The following is a 16,312-nucleotide window of genomic DNA, read 5'->3' as shown; positions in this document are numbered from 1 at the left end:
CTCTGTGTGTTACAGTTGCCAGATTGTTTTCTGTTCTAGTGATATGCTTTAACAGTGCTATTATTCAAATAGTGTACATTCAGAGAGGACTGAGAGCGATCATAAAACATCTGAAAACCGGCTGGGCGCGGTGGCTCATGCCTGTAATCCCAGCACTTTGAGAGGCAGAGGGAGGTCACCTGAGGTCAGGAGTTTGAGACCAGCCTGACCACACATGGCGAAACCCCATCTTTATTAAAAAATATAAAAATTAACTGGGTGTAGTGGTGGGCACCTATAATCCCAGCTACTCAGGAGGCTAGGGCAGGAGAATCGCTAGAACTCAGGAGGCAGAGGTTGCAGTGAGCCAAGATTGTACCACTGCACTCCAGCCTGGGCGACAGAGTGAGACTCTGTCTCAAAATATAAAAAATAAAAATAAAATAAAACATCTGAAAACCATGTCCCATGAGAGGCAATTGAAGAAATACGATTTCTCTTTTCCCTAGAGATTAGAAGAATCACTGTCTTAAATAGTCATGGCAGGGGAAAGGTGGAAATAAATTTGCTCAGAGAAAAGAATTTGAACCGTTTGGTCATAAGCAAAGCAGATTTTGTTTCAGCATAAGAAAACGTGTTCAGACAACTACAGCGGTCAGAATGTAATAGAACATCTTGTAAAGTTGTAACTACCCTCTTAGCACTGTCTCCCCTGAGGAGGACATTCCCAAGTGGAGGTGGTGCTGTTATTGTTACTTTGTTTCACTTCATTTTGTTTTGATTTTTTTCCTTGAAGCCCCTAAGGGTTTTTTCTGTTGTCCTCACCCTTGTTCTCTTCCACACATCTTTCTAAAGTAATTCTGATATGACCACCTAGGGGGGTGCTATATAATCCCTAAGAGCCCAATATTACCTATAATTTCAAGTAACCTGCATAAAGAAATCCCTTGTGGGTTTTTGTTTTGTTTGGTTTGGTCTGGTTTTGGTAGAGATAGGATGTTGCTTTGTTGCCTGGGCTGGTTTTGAACTCCTGGCTTCAAGCAATCCTCGCATCTTGGCCTCAGAAATCCCTTATTTTTAAGCCATAGCATTGCAATTTAGCCTTAGAAAAGGTCAGACTTTGAGGCAAATTTTAGCCAGGTTCTACAGTTGTCCATGTGGAGATTTAATAAGAATTGTGCTTCTATTAAATAGATCATCTTTGAGCAATTTTCCCTGCATATTACATTAATATGAAAAGTTCTATCATGCATACATCAAGTGAACAAATGCCAAAGTGATGCCCTGTTCTTCCTTGTGTGTCTCCTCTGTTTTTGAACATCCTAGGCTGGGAATCTCTCTTCAAGCTTGCCTTCTGCAAATCGTTGGGTACAGGAACCTTATTGCAGATGTGGAAAAACTGCGAAGAGAGCCCTATGATTCTGATAATCCCCAACATGAAGAAATGCTTTTGAAGGTTAGTGCTTGAACACATTTCAGTTCTTCATCTAAGTCAGCTGACATTTGCCAGGCACCTGCTATGTGCTAGGCACTGCTCTATACATCAGGGGTACAAAGATGGATAAGACACGGGCCCCTAACTGGTTAGTAAGGTCAAATTTTCTTGCTGGTTCAGGTGTTGGAAGTAAATTTTTCATCAGAAAATTCCTGTGAGAAGTTAAGTCCAAAGCCAATTTTCTTCTGTAATCTGAGAAAGCATCAGAGGTGATTTCTGTGGGCTCTCACATTTGGCTTCAGTTTAGATTGTTTAACATGTGTTGAAAGCCAACAGGAGAAATAGCATTTGTCAAAGAGTGACTTGGGATTCCCATTTATGACTTTTAATATACATCAGAGAAGATAAAGTCGGTTTCTGCTTCAGCAATGGCCCTCTTGGGAAATTACCCAAGATCTTAATGCTGATTATTTATGCATGCAACTTAGAGAGTATTAGAAGAGGTAAAGGTTTATATTTGGCACACTAGAACTTCTGGAGAAATAATATGAAGTTATGAATACTCCTGGCTGTCAAAGCAAAACCTTAAAAATCTTATAGGATCTGATGGTATATTAAGAAACATCAGTAATACTTTCTCTCAAAACACTGAGTTTGGGGCTAAAGAAATTAAGACCCCCCAATAATTAAGACTACCCTTTAGAACTACATGCTTACCAGAAATGTTTTATAAATGCATTTCTGAAAACAGATGCTTCTTTAGAATTAGAGTGAGTTAGGATACTTCCTTGCCTTTTCCTAGAATTCAAAAAGGCAGTAACAAAACTGTAAGAAAACATTTGTTTAGGTGCCTTTATTTTATTGAAAATGTCAACAGAAGATGTAATTTCAAAATGTATCCTGTTGTGTTTTGTGTGAAGGAGTGTGTTTTATGTATGTAAGTACTTAAGCAAATGACTCATTTGTCTCTGTTAATTAGTGCTGGATCTGATGTAAATCATTAAAAATTAAAGATGCCTCATTCTTGGCAATAGTTTTTCTTCTTCCTTTTCTCCCTGCTGAAGTTTAGCTAACCTGCTGACTGAGTTTTATTTCTTTGTATTGCCTTTTTTTTTTCTGACCATTTTCTGATGGAGGTAGTTCAACAGAATTATCCAAACATAGGAAATAAGAGGTGACAGAGAAAAGAGGTGTTGTAATTAACAGATAGTCACAAGAGCCTGAACAATTTATTAGAATAGCTGAGGTTCCCTCAGAATGAGTGACATCCAGGTGCCTGCTAGGCACCATCTTTAGCTGATCTCTTGTATGTGGGCAGGCACATAGTAGGTTTTCAACAAATATGAGTGAATGCATGAATTATTATAGTTCATTAGCTACATCTCAAGAACTTGTATATGACTTTCATCTGTGGTTATGATTAGATTATGTGTTATTTAAACTGTCAGCTATATGAGGTAGGCAAGGAAATGATGGCTATCTTTATTTTAGAGATGAGAAAACTGTAAGCATTTTACCTCAGGTTCTCATTCACACGTCTAGTAAATTATAAAGTCAGGGCTGTTCGTTACTGCATTAGGTACTTTGGGGAAAGGCATCATTTCTGCCCTCAAGTGGCTTACAATCCAATTGGGGCATATTCTACATCTTCAAAAAAAAATCACTAAATCTGGCCAGGTGTGGTGGCTCACGCCTGTAATCCCAGCACTTTGGGAGGCTGAGGTGGCTGGATCACTTGAGGTCAGGAGTTTGAGACCAGCCTGGCCATCATGATGAAACCCTGTCTCTACTAAAAATACGAAAATTAGCTGGGCACAGTAGTAGATGCCTGTAATCCAGCTACTCAGGGGGCTAAGGCAGGAGAATTGCTTGAACCCAGGAGGCAGAGGTTGCAATGAGTCCAGATCGCACCACTGCACTCCAGCTTGGGTGACAGACCAAGACTCCATCTCAAAAAACAAACAAACAAACAAAAATCACTAAATCTTATCCATACAGCACCCTAAGGTATCTTTGAAATGTTTTCCATGCCCAGTGCCTTATTCTAGCCATCATCTCCAACTTGGGCTGTAACAGCCTTTTAATTATGCCAGTAACCATTAGATTCTTCCCTCACATCATCCGAAATACTGTTGGAGGGATTTTTTTTTTTCTCAAAACACAGATATATTCATTGTTATTCCCTAGACTAGAAACTTCAGGCTGTGTCCTATAGTAGAAAGCCCACGCATCTTAGCATGTCATTTTGGAGGCTTTCCAATGTATTTCTTGAAGCTACAGCTCCTGTATCCTCATCACATATAGTACATTTCTGCCATGCTCTGCCATTCACCATGACCCAGAATAAGCCGTGCCATACCATATGCCCAGGAATTTGTTCATGCTGTTCCCTCTGTTACCTATTACTGTCACTGCAGAAGCCAGCTTGTTTTTTAAATCCTTACTCACTGAATTTTGAAATCTTCACTAGCTTCCCAAGCAAACTTAGGAGTGGGAATCTTTGTTCTCTTCTTCAGTTTGTTCAAGTTTCAAGTATGATAATAAAATCAGAAATAATAAAACATTAATTGAGTGTTCAGTGTGTGCCAATTGTTACAGTCAGTGTTTTCTGGCATTATTTCATTTCATTATCACAGTAGCCTTGTGGTGATACACTGCTCTTATCTTCATTTTTCAGATGAGGAAACTGAAGCTGAGCAGTGAAGTGGCTATGCAAGCTCACATAGGGTGGTAGCTAAGGGCTCTGAGCTACCACACTGCACTAGGTCTTGAGAGACAAACCACATCTTGTTCACATTTGTCTTTCCAGGGCTGACCCATGGTTTGTGTTTCACTGCCTGAGCTTAAGCTTCTTCATCTTTAAAATGGGTAATAATACCCTTGTTAGCTACTTCACAGAACTGTTTAGAGCAAAAGTCAGCAAACCAAGACCTGCAAACCAAATTTGGCATACCACCCATTTTACAAGTAATATTTGCAGTACAGCCACATGCATTTGTGTGTGGCGTTTATAGCTGCTATGGCTGCTGTCCTAGTTTAAAGGCAAAGTTAAGTAGTTACAACAGAGACCATACAGCTCATAAAGCCTAAAATATTTGTCAACTAGTCTTTTACAAAGTTTGTGCCCAGGCACAGTGGCTCACACCTGTAATCCCAGCACTCTGGGAAGCTGAGGCAGGAGGGTCACTTCAGCCCAGGAGTTGAAGACCAGCCTGAGCAACATAGCAAGACACCATCTCCACACAAAAAAATATTAATAAATAGCTGGGCATGGTGATGTGCATCTGTAGTACCAGTTACTTGGGAGGCTGAGGCAGGAGGATCACTTGTGCCCAGGTGGTCAAACCTACAGTGAGCTGTGGTTGTACCACTGCACTTAGCCTGGGCAACAGAGTATGACCCTAGCTCTGAAAATAATAATAATAATAATTTAATTAAGTTAAATGTAAAAACATGTTTGCTGACCCCTAGTTTCTAAGCACAGGTCATATAAAGTATTGCTACATGTTTAAGTGCTTGGCTTTTTAAGCGTAGGAGAGCATTATCAGTGTTACTAGAGTTCTAAATTATTTTCCAAGTCCAGATTTTATGATCATTTGAACATAGCCTGGGATGAAATTGAATAATATCACTGTCCATATGAATCACTTATATGGACATTTCTATTAAAAGTGTTCCAACCAAATTAATAATGAAGACAAAATTCTAGGTGGATTCATGCATTTAATGAAAAACATAAAGTCCAGAATTAAAGACCCTCTCCTGATGGAAAGAGGCAATCCCATGGTGACCTTGGTGAGAAGCTGCTTCTCCTTGAATGCTGTAGCTCAAGGGTAGACGAATCACCTTCCCTTTCTGTTCTGCAGAGGGTTCAAGACCAGGCAGAAGTGTTCAAATAAACTTGTGTAAAGCTTCAGTTCGAAGTGAAGAGAGTTCAGTAGAGAGAGCAGTCTGTGAGGGATAACAGTCTGACTCAACATCTGTTTCTTGTCTTCTGCTATAGGAATCACTTTTCCTAGCCCCTAGTCTCCTCCGCTTGGCAGGTGGCTTTGTCATAACTACTCCCAGTAGCACAGTCCTAGATGAGTGGATTCCTCAGAGTCCCCACCATAAGCCTACCACCGTTTCTCAGATCTGAAGTTGGCTTCCTAGTGCATGACCTCATCCTTCAGGAGCACCCCATCCCCTACTCTTATTTTTTCAGGGAAGAGCTTACCTATTGGAAGAGAATCGAAATAGCTCAAGGTTATTTTATTTTATATGTATTTATTTTGAGACAGGATCTCACTCTGTCATGCAGGCTGGAGTGCAGTGGTGCAATCTTGGCTCACCACAACCTCCACCTCGCGGGTTCAAGCAATTCTCCAACCTTAGCCTCCTGAGTAGCTGGGATTATAGGCATGAGCCATGGTGCCTGGCTCAAGGTTTTTTTAAAATAGGAAATATACAGATAATTGTACTTCATGTAAGCATTTTAGCATAATGGGCTTTCATCTTCCAAAATAAGTTTGACTATTTTATTTGCTACATATATTTATTAATCTACTGGTTTAGCCTCTCAATATTTAGCAAGTTTATTTTAAAAATTACTATTCCCATTTGTCTACAGTACCATTCATATAAATGCGTAACTTCGAAGTCAACGTTGCTTTCACTGTGGACATAAGAATTCTTAAGGGTTACAATAATGACTGTGGCTGCTGGGTACTGTTAAAAGCCAAAAGGACTGGCAGGCTCAGAAGGGCATAAACTATTTATACATACTCTCAGTATACTACTAGTCCCACATTTTTGCTGTACATTCTTGTCTCATAATATGGTACAAATTATTCCCTAAGTCTGAAAAAAAAGACAAGATGAATACATTTTCATCTGAATTTCAAAATAACCTTTTAATGAAAAGAAGTTCCTCATGTTAAATCTGTTTAAAAGAAGGATTTAAATACTTTGTTCACAACATGTACAATTTTTTGACCCTCAGTGCCTCATTAAAATCAGTTTAGCAATAAAACCTTCTATGCTTTATCAAAAACAGCATTCAATAGATTATAAAATTATTCAATCTGCATTTGAATCATTATTAGGACACTGAATTATAACAAAGTCCGGCAAATGTATAACCATTCATCAACACCCTTAAAACCTGTGAATTATTACAATTAATCTCATGTGTGCATATAATTCAAACATAAACTTTGTGGAGAGGGGATATAAAATAAATACTACAATATTTCTTCAGTCCTATTTAATGCTGCCTAGATGGTTAGGTGAAAAGGTTAATATTACTAACAGGCACTTTGGGAAGCCGAGGCAGGTGGATCACCTGAGGCCAGGCATCCGAGACCAGCCTGGCCAACATGGTGAAACACTGTCTCTACTAAAATTACAAAAATTAGCCAGGCATGGTGGCACACACCTGTGGTCCCAGCTACTCGGGAGTCTGAGGCACTAGAATTGCTTGAGCCTGGGAGGCAGAGGTTGCAGTGAGCCAAGATGGTGCCACTGCACTCCTATCTGGGCGACAGAGAAAGACTCTGTCTCAAAAAAGAAATATATATATATATATATATATCTAACAGGAAGAATCAAACTAGTTTAATAACTTGTTTTCTAAGTAGTTACCACAATTTAGTAAAACCAAGATATGCAGAGCCTATGCCAATACATTTTTCCTATAGTGTAATGTAATTGCTAATATGAGGTATAATCGGTAAGCAATTAATACAAATATAAACAGGCATAAGCCACCACGAAATCACAGTCTGGTGAAAAGCTTTTCAGCTAAGCTAGTTGGAGAAGAGAGTTAAGGGAAATGAGAAACGGCGGACAGGGCAGGTTTCCAGTGGGAGCATCATTTACATGCCTTATCATCACCCTCTTATATGTAACAATCCACTGGTGCAGGAAGGTAAATCCTGTTCAAGTGTGATAGCCTAGAATATACTTTATGTAGCATAGTAAGACTATTTAAGTATTACTAATGCTTCATTTGCACTTATATTTAGATTATACATAATCCTATATGCATATTAAAAACTCATTTCCCTAAATGAGTTAAAGGGTTTCAGGGAAGATGGAACTATGTACTATAGAATTTAGAATATCTAAACTAAGAGGTAAAATCAAAGAAAACATTACTACCTTTTAGTAAATGGATTGTATGAGCTTACTCTTCTTTTTTTTTTTTTAGATGGAGTCTCACTGGGTCATCCAGGCTGGAGTGCGGTGGCGCCACCTCGGCTCACGGCAACCTCTGCCTCCCAGGTTCAAGCAATTCTCTGCCTCAGCCTCCCAAGTAGCTGGGATTACAGGCTCCTACCACCATGCCTGGCTAATTTTTGTATTTTGAGTAGAGACGGGGTTTCACCATCTTAGCCAGGCTGGTCTTGAACTCCTGACCTCATGATCCACCTGCTTTGGCCGCCCAAAATGCTGGGATTACAGGCCTGAGCCACCGCACATGGCTCCTCACCCATTTTTTAATACATGGGTTTGTCTGATGATGATTGTAATCCAATGATTGTTTAGCAGCAATTTTACCAAACTGTAAGTTCTTTTACTAACAGACATTATAAACAGATAATACTAATCTTATTTAAAAATAATGAGTGCCACACTGGTGAATATACAGCTTATGAATAACTTTAAAAAAATTTCCCATTTTAAAAGGCAAACACAGCAGACAACTATACTAAACAAAGAAGCTAGAATATGGATACATGATTGATGGGTCTGAAATGATACATACCATACATAATTAATGTCAATCATGTGATCGGTATATTTTTCTTTGTGATTCCCCTTCATGCTGCTTTCTTCAGAAACTGAAATCTGAACTTCCTCTTCTAAAATTGGTACAATCAGGTTGTCCTTGGACATCAAATTTTCTTTTATCACAGACTTAGTGACACAAAATGTTTCATTTTCGTATTCATCCAATATCTAGAGTAATAAAAAGAAGCATGTGGCCAGGCACAGTGGCTCACACCTGTAGTCCCAGCACTTTGGGAGGCCGAGACCAGCAGATCACTTGAGGTCAGGAGTTCAAGACCAGCCTGGTCAACATGGTGAAACCCCATCCTGGCCAACATGGTGAAACCCCATCTCCACTAAAAACACAAAAATTAGCTGGGCATTGTGGCTGAAACCTGTAATCCCGGCTACTCAGGAGGCTGAGGAAGGAGAATCGCTCTAACCCAGGAGGCAGAAGTTGCAGTGAGCTGAGATCACACCAGTGCACTCCAGCCTGGGCGACAGAATGAGACTCCATCTAGGGAAGAAAAAAAAAAAAACGTGAAAATATTCTGGAAATCTTAAAGTATGCTGGTCCAAGTTTTGCTACAGATGATTCCTTTATACTAACCCTGCTAGGGAAATAGTTATTGCTTTTCAGAAGACACAGCACCATCAAGTCTGTGTCTAGTATAGTCTGTAGTAGAACACTTGGATTTTTATGAGCTGCACAAAGAAAAATCCATTGTTCAGTTGCTGTCATTTGAATACAAGTAACTGGATGGCATTCAGTCTGAAGTTTGACAGCAAGTCCATTTAGCTCAAGGAAGAATTGCCTTAAATGTTCATACTTCCATATACCTGCATCTTGGCCTTCAGGTGGTTCAAGATTTTTGTCAGTATTGGAGCAATCTTATGTTCTGTTGCATATACTGCTGAACAGCTAGCATACTGTCATTTCATCAAAAGAATCATCAGGCCAGGTGCCCAGCCTGGTCCACCTCAGCATTGCCATGTCCTCTGCCGTGACCACACTGCTATCATCTGAAGATTAACAACACTTTTTAGCCATTATTCTGGTCTTTCATGATCCATAAAATTACTAAAATGAAATTTCTTTTTAAAGCATTTTATTATTCAGGCCGGGCATGGTGGCTCATATCTGTAATCCTAGAACTTTTGGAGGCCGAGGCAGGTAGATCACTTGAGGTTAGGAGTTTGACACACCAGCCTGGCCAACATGGTGAAACACTGTCTCTACCAAAAAAAAAAAAAAACACGAAAATTGACTGGGCGTGGTGGTGCACACCTGTAGTCTCAGCTACTTGGGAGGCTGAGGCACAAGAATCTCTTGTACCCAGGAAGCAGAGGTTGCAGTGAGCTGAGAACATGCCACTACATTCCAGCCTGGACGACAGAGTGAGACCCGGTCTCTGTAAAAAACAAAACAAAACAAAAGAAAAACCAAAGCATTTTATTATTCAAATGTTTTACTAAGCATTTACTAAGCATCCCACACTAAGGATTCACCTAATGAGTGAGGTTTATCACCCACCTACGGAAATGAAGCACCTGCTTTTGCCATCTTGCTGCACTCATTCTATAAAATAAGATATTTTTTAATTGTGCAGGGCCCTGAGATGACTTCACATTATTATTCAAATGAATGTGACAAGTTTTACATTTTTTTCCTTTTTTCCCCTCGTGTCAGTCACCAAATCAGTTCCTAAAGGGTTTTTTTTGTTGTTGTTGTTGTTGTTGTTTGTTTTGTTTTGTTTTGTTTTTTTGAGACAGAGTCTCACCCTGTCGCCCAGGCTGGAGTGTAGTGGCACGATCTAAGCTCGCTGCAAGCTCCACCTCCCGGGTTCATGCCATTCTCCTTCTTCAGCCTCCTAAATAGCTGGGACTACAGGCGCCTGCCACCACGCCCGGCTAATTTTTTTTTTGGCCTTTTTAGTAGAGACAGGGTTTCACCATGTTAACCGGGATGGTCTCGATCTCCTGACCTCGTGATCCGCCTACCTCTACCTCCCAAAGTGCTGGGATTACAGGCGTGAACCACCATGCCCGGTCCTCTAAAGGATTTTTAAAAATAAACCTTTCCCCAGTGACGATTTCCTGGTCTCATTTTAGTCTTTTCTGATGATCTCAGTTTCTGGTTTTTGTTTTCTGTTTTTTTGAGACAGAATTTTGCTCTTGTGCCCAGGCTGGAGTGCAGTGGTGCGATCTCGGCTCACTGCAAGCTCCGCCTCCCGGGTTCGTGCCATTCTCCTGCCTCACCCTCCAGAGTAGCTGGGATTACAGGTGCCCGCCACCACACCTGGCTAATTTTTTGTATTTTTAGTAGGGATGGGGTTTCACCATGTTGGCCAGGCTGGTCTCGAACTCCTGACCTGAATTTATCCACCTTCCTCGGCTTCCCAAAGTGCTGGATTACAGGCCCGAGCCACCATACCCTGCTAGTTTCTGTTTTGATGAATGCAGAGCACTGGCACATTCTTATGTGAATTCTTTAAAAAGAGATTTTGTATACTCATGCTTGATATTTTGCTTTCAAGCATGAGAGATTTACCTTCTTTTTACCCTTTTTCTCTCGCCCTTTAGACAAATTGAATTTACCTGTTGTGTCACTAACATAAAATGTTGTATAATGTGAATAATAAGTATTATTAGATTAATGTGTAAAATAACATTAGTAAAATGAATAACAGCTTTTATTAGTATTTTCTGTCATTGAATATTATGTTTTACACTGTGTCAGGTATGTGACAACTTGATTTAGCAAGGTATTTTGTGTCTTACTGTTTCATTTAAGCTTCGTAATGTAGAATAAGCAATTTAGAAATTGAATCATTGCTGAAATAGTAGGAAATTTTACATTTGTGCTTTACCCTGTTGGTAATGAAGATGTAAGTCTAAAAAGTAAACTTGCTTACATGCCCATCTCTATTAGAAAAAACTAAGAGTTTCAGCATTACGTATTTATACGACTGTGGGTCTCAGGAACTCTCTCAAGTAATGATATGTGCTGATTTCTACAGAAAACTTTAAAAAATAGAACCAGCTTATTAAGCAGTAAAGAGTATAATGCTTAAAATTTACAATTGTCCAGTAATATATTAATAAAATTGATTTTAACTGAAATTACTTTTGGTAACTCTTAAAGATAATAATACATTTTGAGGTTTATTCATGAACATTACTAATATTGCTTCCTCTAACAACATGATAATGTTTACTCTCACTCCTGTTATAGGTGAGATCTAAAAAAATGAAACTCGGCCAGGCGTGGTGGCTCATGCCTGTAATCCCAGCACTTTGGGAGGCCGAGGCAGGCGCATCACTTGAGGTCAGGAGTTTGAGACCAGCCTGGCCAATGTGGTAAAACCCCATCTCTACCAAAAATACAAAACTCAGCCAGGTGTGGTGGTGCATGCCTGTAATCCCAGCTACTCTGGAGATGGAGGCAGGAGAATCACTCGAACCCAGGAGGCAGAGGTTGCAGTGACCCGAAATCACACCACAGCACTCCTTTATACTCTTAAATATTTTTGAGAGCACAGCCTGGGCAACAGAGTGAGACTCTGTCTCCAAAATAAAAAAGCAAAAAGAAACTCATGTCAGTTCACTTTTTTTTTTTTTTTTTGGTTAATAATGCTGCTAAAAGTTTTGAGATAATATTAAAGCATTTTCCGAGAATCTGAATAATAGGTGGCCTTGAAATGTTTCCTCTTCTCTCTTTTCTTTATACTCTTAAATATTTTTGAGAGCACCAAAGAGCTTTTTTGTGGGAGATTATCTATCTAATCTATCTATCTATCTACCTACCTATCTGCTATCTAATTTCCTATTCAAAATTAAAATAGAAAGATTTTAAACATTAAAATATGTAAGTACTCAATCCATTGCCTTCAGAGCAAAGATATCACAGCACATCATGCATCCTTTGGAAAATTCCACTATGTACTCATGAGACAATGAGAACGAAAAGGCAAATAACCTCTTCTTTTATTATAAAATAGTAGTTTTTTGGTTTTGTTTTTATCTCTCAGACCCTCTGAAAAGGTCCTGGGAACCTCCAGGGAGGCTTCAGATCATACTTTGAGAAATGCTGTCATAAATAATTGAAAGATGATCACATCTTTGATTGTAATGTATTTGCATACATTCAGCTTTGCAAAGCTCCTCCTAATGATGTAGTTTACAAAATCTGAACCAATAGGAAAGGGTATTTGTGAGTGTATATCAATAGGGTAATTCTCTTTTTTTTCCCTACAGTTATGGAAATTCTTGAAGCCCAATACTCCACTGGAATCTCGGATTTCTAAGCAGTGGTGTGAAATTGGTTTCCAAGGTGATGATCCTAAAACAGATTTTCGAGGAATGGGACTTCTGGGACTGTACAATTTGCAGTAAGTAAAATGAAGGACAGCTGACTGATCGAGTGATGTTTTGGTCTCCTCATATCGAAATGGCAAAAGCTGAGTAATTAGCTTCAAAAGCTACTTCCCATAAGACTCTAAGAAAACATTCAAATTCCCTGAGAGGTCAGATGCATAAAATGTTAAAAGTGTCTGCTAGTAGCCTTCCTTGTATTTCAGCAAATTTCATGGATTTTTAAAGCAAATCTCAAATATATTTAAAAATTGTTTTATTATTTAAAATTTTCACACATATGTAAAAACAGAGAAGATTGTAAAGAACACCCTTGTATTGATCATACAGATTCAGTAATTGTTGAGGTTTTGAAATATTCATAACTTTATTTGTTTGGCAGAAGGGTGTTAAAGAATACTCTACACCATCATTTCACCCTTCATATTTTAATATGTAGTTCTAAAAAATATCAATATTACCTCACGTTAACCACAATGCCATTATCACATCAAACAAAATTAACAGTGATTCCTTGGTGTCATCTTTATCCAGTCCATATTCAAATTTCCCAGTTCTCTCGAAAATACTTTTTACGGCTGGTTTGTCCTAGTGCACTTCCAACTATGCCGTTTGGTGTTCTTAAATTAGATGGGCCTCTCTTGCTCTGTCCCTTCCTTTTGTCCCCTTCTCCATGTCAGGATTTCAGATCAGTTGTCCTGTAATATGTCCCATGGTCTGGATTTGCCTGTTTGCACTTGTATCCATCCCCTGTATTTCCTGAAAATTGGAGGTATACAGACAGGCCTGAAGAGATTCAGGTTGACATCACAGCGGGAGGCCTTCAGTGTCCCTCCACTCTCAGCCCTGTGCTGCCACAAATCAGAGGGGTCCCATTCTGATGCCCCCAGTGTAAAGTCCTCCTTCTATGATCTTTACTGAACCAATTAATTACTTGTATAAAGAGTGCTTTTCTATTTTGTTATTTTCCTATAATTTTGGCTGGAATTTTAAAGACTTGGTTTCCTTGTAGAGTATAGTTATTTGGTTTCTCTGAAATATAGGCAGGACAGATATTCAATTTTTGCATTTGGTTGCCAGTTCTCAGAGTCAGGAGTTGGTAGCCTCATTCCCCTGTTAGTGATCAATTTTTTTTTTTTTTTTTTTTTTTTTTTTGCTCTCTCTCTCTATTTTTATTTATTTATTTTTTTTGAGACGGAGTCTCACTCTGTGGCCCAGGCTGGAGTGCAGTGGCCGGATCTCAGCTCACTGCAAGCTCCGCCTCCCGAGTTTATGCCATTCTCCTGCCTCAGCCTCCCGAGTAGCTGGGACTACAGGCGCCCGCCACCTTGCCCAGCTAGTTTTTTGTATTTTTTAGTAGAGACGGGGTTTCACCGGGTTAGCCAGGATGGTCTTGATCTCCTGACCTCATGATCCGCCCGTCTCGGCCTCCCAAAGTGCTGGGATTACAGGCTTGAGCCACCGCGCCTGGCCCCTTCTCTCTATTTTTAAAACACCATTTGTTAACTCCTGTGTTTCTATATGTTTATTGTAACTCAACTAATTGCACTTGGTATTTTTTTCATGCTTTAATTCAGTCATGTGTAGTCATTATTTTTTGAGCCAAAGAGTCCTTTCAAGTTGATTCTTGTGTCCTTTGACACTACCCTATTAGGGCAGTGATGTATTTTTAAAAGAAGTTAAGCCTTACTCAGTCATTTTGGTGGCATCCCATTTTCCCCTAGATCTTTCCCTGTATTTTAAATTTAAGAAGTTTAATAATCACCCATTCTTTTATGAAACGTTTTAATGTAATGTTAATGAACGGAAAGTAAACATTAATGATGAAGACAATGTTACAGATAAGTGGATAAAGTCAGCTTTTGAATAACTGGGGCAATTGGCCTTCCACTGAGAAAAATAAAATTAAATTAAATCACTACGTCACCTCAGTTCACAAGCTGAAAGTCCAAAACAAGTCTTTCCTACTTTTAGAAGAAAATCAAGATATCTGACTAAGGAGAGATCTCTTAAAGACATGAGCAAAAAAAGCATCAACTGGAAAAGAAGAATCAATAAATTTCACACATTAAAATTGAAAACTGCAGTAAGATAAGCCCCATAAACAAAGTAAAAAGAGATAAGACTGACACATAAATGATAAAGGATCTATGTTCAGTGTATTATTGTCTATAAGGTTATTTGTCTTTTTTATTTGAGGTCATTTTTAGACTCACTGAGCCAAAAAATATGAACAGATGAGACATAAAAGAGGAAACTCAGATAACCAACAAAAGTATGGAAAGAAACTCCGTTTCATTAACAACTGTGAATGTGTGCATTACAATTGCTGACTTGGGTTTGAAATTTCCTCAGAGGAAATTCAAGAACTTCTTTTACCCTTTGGATTTATGCAGGAAATACACACACATCACATTAAATAATATATGCTATTGTTTTATCATTGTCTCTATGAAGTACTTTTTAACGGATCATTTTTGAGGGTGTGCAGCTTTTGTGTTTATTAGGAAACCTAACTACCCTTTTCCCTTTAGAATAAAATGTTATTGTTTTAACATATCTAAACTCAAAAGATATTTTCCATTCATCCAGAATTCAAATTCCTAGTGGATATTCGAAGCATATCCTCTCTCATCTCCTTCAGCCTTTTCTTTCTCTCGTCATGTCCCTTAACCGAGGCTTCTGCCTTCTGAAGGCCTCCAAAATCGAACTATTTGACCCCTCTTCTATAACCCCTTTATAATAAAATCTTTGGTTCTCTGGGTAATGGCAAAGCTCTTAATTAAATTTTCAAAATCTACTGGATACATTCCTAAATCTATGCGGGTTTCACAGCTACTCTACCATGTCATTACATTTTGAAAATTCTGTTGTGAAAAACTGTTTGTTCCCTGGAGGAGCTGAAACAAGTAATAACCTTATGCCAGTATCCATCTCTGAATTCAAAATGACCTCGAATTGGATTAAAACGAATATGTTCAGCAAGTAAGCAAGTACAGAGTTACAGTTTTCTTTCCCTCCCCCGCTGCAGGTATTTCGCAGAAAGGGATGCCACAGCAGCTCAGCAGGTCCTGTCTGACTCTCTTCATCCGAAATGCAGGTAATTGTTGAAAGTAAAAGATGAATTAGGTTTTATGGGTTAGATCACATGAACTTCATCTCCTACATGTATCTGTTGATGAGATTCTCAGGAGAGTGAGACTCAAGGCTTTTTCAAACAAGCCCTCATTATAAATGCTGAATTGGAGGGTTAAAACTTCAGGTACTCATTCCAAGATTTAGGATATCAGGTGGCACCATTCAGGTGAGATATACATTTTTATTTTATTTTATTCAGGTGAGATATGTATTTATATTTAAAGGGACTGATAGTGTCACTAGTGTCCAGGAAGACTGAGGAGGTGGGCATGGAAGAAGGGCAGGGTCTGGGGGAAAGAGTCCAGAGACAAGAAAGATGACGGGGCAACAGAAGGAAGAATGGAAGTTGCGAAGTCAGGGACCAAGTGAGAACATCTGGAATTGCTGAGGCTTTTTTCTTTCTTTCTTTCTTGTAAAATTCTAGATGCTAAATTATTTGCATTTTCATTTGCTTTTCTACTTTTTTTTCTTTGATTACATGAAGGGATATCACTAAAGAAGAAATAAGGTATTTTTTCTTTGTTTTTGTGTTTTATTGCTTTTATTTTGTTTAGAATAAGTATGGGTAAGAATTTTTTTAAGGAACTCTGAATTTATTTGTTTCAAAAAGCCAATATTTTCAAACTTTTAATC

General features: G+C 38.8%; 1 protein-coding gene and 1 pseudogene across 3 annotated transcripts in view; one reads left to right on the top strand and one right to left on the bottom strand.

Annotated features, from left to right (window-relative positions):
• The window catches only part of ELMOD1 (ELMO domain containing 1), a 76,506-nt gene that overhangs the window by 44,234 nt on the left and 15,960 nt on the right, over nt 1-16,312 (top strand). For 2 of the 3 annotated variants that reach the window (XM_017855279.1, XM_017855280.1), the window contains 4 exons: nt 1,306-1,435; nt 12,425-12,558; nt 15,573-15,641; nt 16,164-16,187. In XM_017855279.1, coding sequence (XP_017710768.1) covers nt 1,306-1,435; nt 12,425-12,558; nt 15,573-15,641; nt 16,164-16,187 — 357 coding nt within the window. The remainder of the gene's footprint in view (nt 1-1,305; nt 1,436-12,424; nt 12,559-15,572; nt 15,642-16,163; nt 16,188-16,312) is intronic. The other variant, XM_017855281.1, reaches the window with a different exon arrangement.
• LOC108517373 (MOB-like protein phocein pseudogene) lies at nt 5,957-9,161 on the bottom strand (annotated as a pseudogene).

Source organism: Rhinopithecus bieti, unplaced genomic scaffold, assembly GCF_001698545.2.
Source record: "Rhinopithecus bieti isolate Rb0 unplaced genomic scaffold, ASM169854v2 scaffold_39705, whole genome shotgun sequence".
Lineage (NCBI taxonomy): Eukaryota > Metazoa > Chordata > Mammalia > Primates > Cercopithecidae > Rhinopithecus > Rhinopithecus bieti.
The sequence above is the reverse complement of the archived record's forward strand: the minus strand, read 5'-3'. Positions and strand labels throughout refer to the sequence as shown.